Source organism: Panthera uncia, chromosome E3, assembly GCF_023721935.1.
Source record: "Panthera uncia isolate 11264 chromosome E3, Puncia_PCG_1.0, whole genome shotgun sequence".
Taxonomy (NCBI): Eukaryota; Metazoa; Chordata; class Mammalia; order Carnivora; family Felidae; genus Panthera; species Panthera uncia.
Window position 1 is genome coordinate 34,011,002 of NC_064815.1, and position 9,990 is coordinate 34,020,991.

Sequence of the window (9,990 nt, forward strand, 5' to 3'; positions counted from 1 at the left end):
TTACACCCTCGGCCTGGCATCCCAGGCCCCTGGATGGGTTAGGGTGGACTGAGGACCCGCCTCTGCCCCAACAAGCTCTGTGAGGCGTCTCTGAGCCCCAGTTTCCTCCCCTGTGAAATGGAGCTTGGGTCTGCCCCCTCCCTGCCCTCAGCCACCTGCCTAGGGCACAGAGCAGGGGGCACCCTGGGAAGAGGCAGGTAGGGGCAGGCTCCCAGGGACTGTGGGGACCCTGGGCGCCTGGCCCTGTACTCTCCCACCTCCCAGAGTGACCCCAGCTGTCACACTCCTGCCTGGCCAGTGACCCTGGGGCCCTCCAGACAAGCTGCCGACAGGTGTGGTCGGACCCCAGAAGCTCACACCCCACGGCACCCTCTCTCTGCCTCACCCATGAGATGGAGGGAGTCACCTGACCCACTTCGTATGGCTCGGGGATCCTCAGAACAGTGCCCAGCATGTGGGGAGCCCCCAGCAAAGACCAGCACCTGCTGGTACTGTTGTCTGGGCTGGACCCCGACTGCCAGGCCGGGGTCTGCGGGGTGAGCTGACCTATGAATGATGAGATGGCCTTCCGCCCACCCCCCGGGAACTTCCAGGCCTTCATCGTCTGTGGGGTGGGTGGGGCTGCCCGCTTGGCCCGAAGGCAGAGTGCCCCCGCCCTGCCCACCAGGGTCCTGCACCAGGGGGGCCCTTTCCTGTCCTCACACATACTCTGGGCGGACGTCCTCTGAGAGTGGGTTGTTGTGGGGTCTCGGCCTGGTCACTAACCCTTGAGGATTTTCCTCCCCAGCCCTGCCTTCAACCGCATTTTGTCAGATGAGCACCCCCCTCTGGGGGAGCTGCCCCCTCGCCCCCTCGGACACCTGTGTGGTGAGTCCATGGCCTTGATGTGAGGTCCCACACGGGTCACGTGATCACTTGATGCTCCCTCCCATGGGCCTCCCCACTTGCGGCCTCCTCGGGCAGCTTAGATCTGCTCCAGATATGCTCCTGTGGCCAGGAGAGAGGTTTCAGCAGAGCCGGGTCAGAACCCCGGATGGGAAACACGGAAGGACCCTCCACAGAGGGGCCATGTGTCGGGGATTTGGGGTGGGGGGCAGACAGGGACCGGGAGGGGACCTCACCCTGCAATGCTTCTTTTCAGTTACATACTTTTGGTAAGAAATAGGCCTTTAGGGGCGTCCGGGGCACTCAGTGGGTTGGGCGTCCGATTTTGGCTCGGGTCATGATCTCGCAGTTGACGAGTTCGATCCCCACGTCGGGCTCTGTGCTCAGAGCTCAGAGCCTGGAGCCTGCTTCCGATTCTGTGTCTCCCTCTCTCTCCGCCCCTCCCCTGTGTGTGCTCTGTCTCTCTCTCAAAAATAAGTAAAAAACATTAAAAAAAAAACATTAAAAAATTTAGAAATAGGCCTGTTTGGTCCCAGAGTCCTTGGCCTCCAGGTAATCTCACTGCTGTTGGCTCTGCACCCACACAGCCCAGCGTCTATCCCGGGGGTTGGAACCAGAGGAATTTCCGAGGGAGCCCAGACCCTGGGGTGGCAAGACAGGATGGGAGGTACCTGTGTCCTTGCACCCAGCTCAGTGCTGAGGGCCTCAGCCCACAGTGCAGGGATGAGGCAGAGAGGGCAGTGCTGCCCAAGCCCCAGAATGGGAGGCCAGACTCTGTGGAAGCCGTACCCGTGGGAGAAGGACAGCCCTCCGGGGCCACCCTGCCCCTCTGAAGGCAGACCCCATCCCAGCCTGCCTGTGGCAGTGCCCAGGGCAGATTTGGGGTACCAGGGAAGGAGCGGGGGCCTTGGGGGCTGCTTCAAGGAAGGGAGGTGCCCAGAGGACTTGCCCGGCCTGGGGGTCCGGCTTCCATGAGGCCCCTCAGAGCCCAGTGAGCCAGTCCCTTCCCTGATTCCCTCCCTGGGTCTGGGCTGAGCAGATGGGGGGCAGAGAGGGGGGAACGTGAGACAGAAGACAGACTTAGCAGTCGGGGTTCTGGGCGTGGCCTGGGCATGGCCCTACTCCATCTCAGCTGCGTCTCTGGGGGTTCTGGGGTGGCCCGTGCCACAGATACAGACCCCAGGGCTCCGGTGGGCAGGTGCCCTGTCTGAGCACACACACCTCGAGGCTCCCAGCCTGGTGCTGCTTCCGGCCCCCGCCCGGGGGGGACCAGGACCACGGGTCCGAAGGCCTCCAAGGTCACTCTGGGACAGCCAACCGAGGCTCAGAAGATGCCAAGGAGGCCGGTGCTGACGGAAACTCCAGAGGACCCCTCCCCACTCTGTACACCATTCTCACCAACATCACCCACCGAGCCCGGACCTGCATCTTGGTTTCACCAGCACAAGATGGGACAGGTCGGGGACAGAGGTTTGAGAACGAGAGCAGGAGACATGCGGTGTGTGTGCTCCAGTAAGAGCCAGTGTGGAGGCCACATGAGCCAAGGCGAAGCGCCCGGACACGGGAGGGGGCTGCCCTGTAGGAGCTCCAGGTACCAGAAAGAGCAGTGACAGGCGAATGCAGGAGATGCGTTTCAGAGTCTCGAGAAACGGATGTCCGGCCTGGACTTGGGGGCTGGGGTCTTCTCATTCATTTCTCCCTGCCTGTGTCCTCTCCAGCCACACTGGCCTTCTGCACGCCCCCAGCCCCACGTCCTTCCCACCTCGGGGGCTTGGCTCACCACCTCCCGCCGGGAATGCCCTTCCCCCCTGGCACACGTGCGCCTGCCCAGCCCGGAGGTGGCTTCCTGTGGGGCCCTGCCTGGCCACACTCTCTGAGCCAGCTGTGGAACCCTGAGTGCTCTCTCTCAGCATCCCGCCAGCAGGCTTGCTTCCCGGCCCCGTGGAGGCGTGGGGCTCCCCGTACACGCTGCAGGGACACAGCCTGCTCACAGTTGCACCCTGGCACCTAGAACAGGGCTCCTGGACGTTTGTTGAATGAATGAATGAACAAATAGCCCCAGAACTGCTCAATAAAGGAAGGAAGGAATTTGAGGAGAAATGAGGCCTTTTCCCTGCTTCCCTGGGGGCAGATCAAGAGCCAACGGATGGCTTGGTGTGGAGGCTGCTGTCAGCCACGGGAGGCCTCCCTGGACCCCGAGGTCGGACATGGGGCGAGGGAGGGCACTGGGCACCCAAGTCCTGCCCCTGCTCCGGTCCCAGGGCTCTCTCTCTGTCCCCCCGAATGTGGGTGTGGTCTCCATCGGTCTCCAGCCGCCGCCGTGAGGCGGGACAGCCCCCCACAGAGGCTGGGTGAGGAGCAGCTCAGCCTGGATGCCGCCCAGCCGGGAACTTCGCTCGGCGCGATGGTGCTTTGTACACACCTCCCCTGAACTCCCGCACGGCAGCGCCTCCCAGCTTTGTTAATGGAAACCTGGTGATCCGTAACCGTGTGGCAGACATCTGCTCGGGGGTGATGTGGGGGTAATGTACGTATCGGTGATCAATCAGCGGATTTGCAAGAGAGGCATAAAGTCTTTAATTATAATGGCGCTGGGCGAGTCTGCGTGGTGGCAGTGGCATTTGAATAGGCCAGAGCCAGCCCTCACCCCTGCGATGTTGTCTGGTATTAAATGCCACTCACTCTGAGGGCTGGGAGACTTTGTGAAGTCGTGGGGTATCACACGCTGGCAAATTGAAAATGTCCCTTCGCGTTCGAGAACATGATTGATACCCTTTGCAAAACAAACGTAACACCTCCTGGTGCCCAGACCTCGCCTGCCCGGCGTCACCGTTTTCGCCACCCGGTGGCCGGTGAGCGTCTGCCCCAGACCACATGCCCAGGGAGGACACGCTAACCACCTGTCTGGCCCCCCAGGCGCACCCCCACCCCCCACCCCCCACCAAGGCTGGACCTTTTTCCAAAATTACCCTGTTTAGGACACAGGAATCTCCTGTTCGCCGTCAGGCTGTGCTCACCGGCACAAAACACAGGAAGAACACGGCTAGAACCCGAAAGATAAAACGCACATCGTATTCGCTTCATCGGTAGCAGAAAACTACACCTTCGGACGCCGTGTGCCCCCCACTTATGTGTGACGGCACCAGCCGCGTCGCGCCACCACCCAGGCCGCGTCTACTACCGTTAAAACAGCGCTCTCTGCACAACCGGCAAAGGGCGTAAATAGCAGGTGTGCACACGGACGACACATACACGCACACACGGGCACAGGGCCCCTCCGAGCCGCATGAGCCTTAGTGTGGAGGAAGCGTCAGCAGCCCATCCCCAGAGCCACATGCCGGGCCCGCCTGCTCGCCGGGCCCCATCTGTAGCACAGGGAGGGGGAATCACGCGACCGTCAACCAGGGCCGGTGTGCCCGCTCCGGAGACAGCCCCAGACAGGGGGCCAGCGCCGTGCCCGGCGGGCAGGAGGACCCACTGGTGTCGGGTGCCTTCCCAGGCAAGAGATCCGGCGGCAGGCATCTTCGGAGAGGTGTCCTTGTTCCTGCTTTCCAGAGGGCTCCTTGAGGCAGGGCTCCCCTCCTCCCACGAGGCTGGCAGGCTGCCCCCTTGGCAAGGCCTGGCCAAACGGAGAGAGTACGGGCGGGCAGGCGGTGGGCGCATCACCACCAGGGGTCATCTCCGGACTCAGGGACCAGGCGTTTCACAACAGTTGCAAGCAACGGCCTTCTCCCCTCTTCTCAAAACACTGACAGCAACCCAAGGAGTCTGTACAGGGTGGACAAGTGATACTGCGGCCGTTGAACGACGCGTCTGAATCGGAAGCAAGCTAGTCCGAGCGAGTCCTGCGTGGCTCTGCCTCTACCTCCTGCCTGCCTTCCTTCCTTTACTGGTCTGGGTTTTTCAGAGTCCGATAAAGCACGACCATGTAATTCCCAGCTGAGGCAGCCAGCCTTCTTGGGCGTGTTTTTGTTGTTTACGGAATTAGCCAATCATTGTCACCTAGTAGATCAGATTAGGTGTAATCCATACTAATGTTCAAATTAAGTCATGGAAAGCAATTAACTCTGCAAAAATGGGCTGGTGAAAAATGATAAGGTTGGTCAAATAGTTTCACTGTGCATAATTGTGTTTTTTAAGATGCCCGTCTCCACACGGTAATTAAATCATTTACATTTCAAATGGAGTGTACCCACCTCCAAAGCTTGTAATTGTGCGCTCCCTAATTGTACAGCTCGAGTGTAGCAGAATCTGTCAGCCGCCTGCTACGTAGTGTCTGCTCTCTTGGGAAACCAGCCGGGCGGAACACGCCCGAATAGGAGCTAACTCCCTGCTCACAAGAACCAAGAAAAGTGTGCTTCCCCCCATGTTGTCCCAAATTCGGAGCCCCCCTTGCTCCTCCCGTCTTCCTGCCTTCTTTCCTGTATAAAACAGTGCACGGGATTTCTGAAGCAATCGTTGGATATTCTGTCCGCAACACGAGATGCGCTTAAACTTCCGATCACATCGTCCATAACAGGGCCACCGTCAGAAACTCGGGGACGACATTCATGGGGTCAAGGAATATCTGGTTTCACCGTTTGCACTTCTAGCTCTGGGAAGATGCCCACCCACCTCGCCATCTGCATCCAGAGCTCACGGGCAGCTTCCAGGGTGTGGGGTCTGTGCAGCCAGTTCTCAGAAGACAGAGGGATGAGGTGCTGCCTTGTCTGTGAGTGAGTGTGGCCCCGAACCTGTATTCATATCCCGCAGAGTGGGGCTGCTCAGTGAACCTAGGGCGGGACCCCATGGGTCTTCCTGCAAGGGAACTTGGGAAGGATGAAGCCAGAAGACTGACCTCTTGTCCCTCCGGCCCATGCTGGTGTTCGGCGCGGAACACGAGTCTGGGGAAGCTAGCGGGATGTGGCAAAACCTGGCTTCTTGGCTGGAGGTGGGGCCGAAATCGCCCGGAAGCCCCGGGACCGACCGGGCGCCAGCCCGGCCTCATATCGTCCACAGGTGGAGGTTCATTTGCTGGGCCCCCAGCCGCGGGGTTCTGCCCTCCTGCTGGCCGTAGGGACCCTTGAGCCCCGGGAAAGGGCCCGGCGCGGACAGGATGTAGTCAATGCTGAACTTGATGCCCCTGTGCTCCGCCTTCCCCAGGGCAGCCGGGCTGGCAGGGGCGGGGGGCTGGCCTGGGGCTGGCTCAGGGGGCCCCTGCGGCCCCTCCGCGCCCCCCGCACGCGCCTGCCCCGCCCCCTCGCGCTTGGGGCCGCGGCGCCGGCGCCGTCTGCGATAGTTGCCGTTCTCGAAGAGGTCCAGCAGCGACTCGCAGCCCGCCGCCAACGTCCAGTAGTTACCCTTGCCCTTCTCGTGGCCCTCCGTCCGAGGCACCTGCGGGAGAGGGCGGGGCTCCGCGGGGGGGAGGGGCTGGCTCCCGGAGCGCTCCCGCCCGGTGCCTGACCTTGGGGTGGGTGGCGCGCTGCTCACGGGGCAGATTGGAGGCTTGCTGCTCTACAGTCCATCCCCGCCCCCAGCCAGGAAGGACTTGGCCCAGGAGTCCCCAGGCCGACGACACCCAGAGGCCACTCCGGGGAGCGGGGGAGGGGGGGGGCGATGGGGGCTCACCTTCACGAAGCAGCTGTTGAGGGACAGGTTGTGGCGGATGGAGTTCTGCCAGGCGCGCTGGTTGGCTCGGTAGTAGGGGAACTTGCGCGTGATGAAGTCGTAGATGCCGGACAGGGTCACCCTGCCCGAGGGGCTCTGCTGGATGGCCATGGCGATCAGCGCGATGTAGCTGCAAATAGGGGCGCATGGGGCCACCCGGGGCTGAGGCGGAGGCCGCCCCCAGCGCCTGGAGGCCCCTCTGGCCAGCCTTTCCCTGCGCCAGGGGCCCCTCCAGAGGGCGCGCGCCTCTGCCCCCAGGGCGCTTGGGGTTGTTGGGGAGCCTGAACCCTGGAGCTCCCCGCTCCCCGCCTCTGCCCAGACCCCAGAAGCTCTCCCTCACACTTGGGAGTTTCTTCAGGGAGGCGGAGAGAGCCTTTCTGGCTACTTGTAAACGTGCAGACGCGTCCCTTCTCCCGGCACTGCCCCGCCCCGAGAAGACAGCCATCCCGAGTCCCAGGCGCGTCCTAGAGAAGAAGGTTGCTGGCCCCCAGGCTCCTACCCCCCCCCCGGCCCCGGGTCACCTGTACGCGGGCCTCGTGAGCCGCTTCTGCTCGTCGGAGCTGCCCACCGGGTAGTCGTCGGCGTCATAATTGAAGCAATTGTAGGGATACTGCGAGCTGTCAAACATCTTGGCGCGCCCGGCACCCGCGGGGGCCACCGTGGCAGTTGCCGCCTCCTCCGTGCCGTCCGCCAGCCCGCCGGGTCTTTGCTGAGGTCCTGCTGGACGCGCGCCAGCAGCGTCTGCACTGTGGGCTGCTCTCCGCCCGAGCGGGGAACCTGGGCTTCTGGGGTCCCCCGCCCGCGCCCACCCCGTTCCCTCGCATCCAATCCCAGCGCGGGGGAGGCCCCAGCCACCGGCAAAGCTGCGGAGGGTTGCGGAGCGGGGCTTTTGGTGACCCTCTGACCGGCCCACGGACCCAGGGAGGAGGGATAGGCACACGCCCCGGGTGGTCTGACGGGCGGGGCGCCACTCCCGCCTCCCGCCCCCGCCGCTTCGCGTCGCCGCGCTCCGGCTCCCTCCGCTCGGCCCCAGAGTTCCAGGCAGAGTCGCTGGGCAGCCCTCCCGCACCACAGTCCCGAGCCCGAGCTGGGGCTCCTCGCGGGCTCCCTGCACTGGTGGACGTCTCCTCAGAGCTCCCGGGTCTGTGCGCCCTGGGCGCGTAGGGGGACCCCTAGGCTCCTCCCGGAACCGATCACCAGAGTGGACTCTTGGGTTGCCAGAGCCAGGAGCCAGGCCACAGAGAGGGTGAGAGCTGTCGCTGCCCTCCAGCACCGGCCGGGCCCGCCTCCTTCTGCCCCAGGCAGCAGGTCCAGGCAGGGTAGTTTGGGCCCAGCTGGCGTGTCCCTGCCTGGAGCACTGAGTCACAGCCAGGTCAGAGACACGGGGTCCAGCATTTCCTCCAAGGCCCCGTGTCCCAGCGGCACCGTCTCTCCCTGCGCACAAGGGTGCCTTCTGCGGGGGGGCCCAGCAAGGGGTTCGGGCCTGTGCTATAAGGGAGCCCCTGAGCGCTGGGTGCCCAGAGCTTGCGGTCCTGGGAGCACACTTCACAGCTAAGCCAGCGCTTCAGCTCCAGAGTCGTGATTCGTGCACAAAAGAAGACAAGGTGTGGGAACTTTAGGGGGGAAAAACGAGGTGGGATCTTGGTGGGCTTGGTGGGGGGGTGGGGGATGGGGTGTTCTCAGTGGACGTGGACTGCCACCAGAGGCATTTCCGTGAAAACTCCGCAGAGTTCTGCATTGGCCCATGTCTGTGAATCTGCCTGAGGCCAGGAAGCCTGGATGGATAGTCTTCATCCAGAAAATCCTCCCTCCAAAGCAGACTTTTAGCTCGGAAATGACCTGTGTTCCGTCTGGCCGGTTGGCGCCATGAGGGCCCCTGCTGCCCGTGGCGAAGAGGGGCGGGCAGGCCTGCGAGGTGCAGCTGGTCCCCCAGCGCACCCAGGGGGCTGTGCCCTCGCGCCTCCTAGCTTTGGTGCCACGGCTGGCTTCTGCTTGGGATGGGAAGCAGCCTGGGGCTCAAACACGTTCGATGGCTCCGCGTCGTCCTATCAGATGTCAGAATTACAGAGGCTGGACTGCGGAGCACAAGAGGGCGCAGCCCCTCCTGAAAACGTTTCGGCAGTTTGTTAAAACACGAAAGTGACCGCATTCTTAGCCGGCGATTACACTCTGAGCATTTATCCCAGAGACATGGAAACTGAGATTTGCACAAACACCTGTACACACGTGTTCACAGCAGCTCTTTTTGTCACACCCCTGCACGTCCTCGGAGAGGGAAGTGGTTACACAGGCTGCGGTCCCTCCACGCCACAGGGCCCCTCAGCCCAGCAGCCCGCCGTTGACACAGCAACAGCCTGGAAGGGTCTCCAGCTGAGCGCACAAGCCAGTCTCAAGGGCTCACAGAGTACATGCTGCCGTTTATACGACGAAATGGAGAAACGGAGAACAGATAGTGGTTTCCAGAGGCTGGTGGGGGGGGGGGGTCCAGGCAGGAGGGAGGGGCCCCTGTGGCCTTGACACGCTGTGCGGGTCCTGACTGTGTCAATGCGGGGGCCTTGGTTACGGGATTGTGCCTGGAGTTCCGCAAGATGTCACCGTAGGGGGAACCGGGTGAAGGGTCCACGGGATCTCTGTTTTATTTCTTGTGACATGTGGAATCTACAATTACCTTAAAATAAAAAGTTTAACTACATAACCCTGCAGTGGTCCTGGAGACCCTCTGCCTACCCCCACCCCCACTATCATCACGGCGCTGAGGCCCGAAGGGGCCACCCATGAGGAGCACGCTCGAGACAGAGCGGTCACCAGCGGGTGCCAAAGACAGGGACTCCCATTGCCCCTGCCCGGCTGGGGGTTTTCTCTGCCGAATCTCCGTGTCTAGGCGTGCCCCCTGCCAGCCCTGTTCTGGTCTCTGTCCTTCTCTCCCTCCCTCCCGTCAGGCTCGGGCGCATTCTCAGCTGGGTTCTGAGACTTGCTCTCCCGGGAGCCCCACAGTCAGGCAGGAGCAGTGGACACAGACGCGGTAGCAGCTGGCAGAGCTCCAGGCCTGCCCCGTCCTGGTCAGTGAGGTCAGCCAGCAGCAGGGACCCTGCTCACTGGGGCTTACGCTAAGGACCTTGAAGCCTTTGTCACACATATGATGGACAAGCATGGAACAACGGTGGCCACTTCACCCCAGCCTTCCAAATCTCAGCGAATGGCTCCTGTGGCCACTGCAAACCCTAACCTCACAAGGGGTGGGGGTGGGGTGGGGTCCCTGAGCTGGAGGAACCCAGAACCCCCATGTTCCCCTTTTGTCTCACCTCTCGTGGGGAGCCGTCTCCTCCAGGCCGGGGCCACACACCTAGCCCTTTACACACCCATGTGTGCTGGCCCATCCTCTGAAAACGATCCCTTCCCCCCGAAAGGCCACATGCCGGCCTGTAGAGAAACAGATGACAATGATCCCAGGCCCACAGC

At 62.5% G+C, this 9,990-nt stretch overlaps 1 protein-coding gene across 3 annotated transcripts; it reads right to left on the bottom strand.

The window, feature by feature from the left end:
* Nucleotides 1–3,442: 3,442 nt before the first annotated feature.
* FOXL3 (forkhead box L3) lies at nt 3,443–7,306 on the bottom strand. 3 transcript variants are annotated; one of them, XM_049639038.1, is made up of 4 exons: nt 7,053–7,306; nt 6,493–6,661; nt 3,855–6,258; nt 3,443–3,658 (listed from the first exon to the last, which is right to left on the bottom strand). In XM_049639038.1, the coding sequence occupies exons 1-3, from the start codon at nt 7,157–7,159 to the stop codon at nt 5,869–5,871; spliced, it is 666 nt and encodes a 221-aa protein (XP_049494995.1). In that variant the 5' UTR covers nt 7,160–7,306; the 3' UTR covers nt 3,443–3,658; nt 3,855–5,868. The 3 variants fall into 3 exon arrangements, with proteins under 3 accessions (XP_049494995.1, XP_049494993.1, XP_049494994.1); XM_049639036.1 differs by lacking the exon at nt 7,053–7,306 and adding an exon at nt 6,872–7,008; XM_049639037.1 differs by lacking the exons at nt 3,443–3,658; nt 7,053–7,306 and adding an exon at nt 6,872–7,008 and having other exon boundaries at nt 3,838–6,258.
* Nucleotides 7,307–9,990: the final 2,684 nt, after the last annotated feature.

Excerpts from the sequence above, each read along its gene's own strand:
- FOXL3 (XM_049639038.1), bottom strand. The coding sequence starts at position 7,159 with ATGTTTGACAGCTCGCAGTATCCCTACAATTGCTTCAATTATGACGCC. Across the intron at positions 6,662-7,052 it reads CTCACGAGGCCCGCGTACAG|CTACATCGCGCTGATCGCCA; the intron begins GTGACCCGGGGC and ends CCCTATTTGCAG. Across the intron at positions 6,259-6,492 it reads TCAACAGCTGCTTCGTGAAG|GTGCCTCGGACGGAGGGCCA; the intron begins GTGAGCCCCCAT and ends CCTCTCCCGCAG.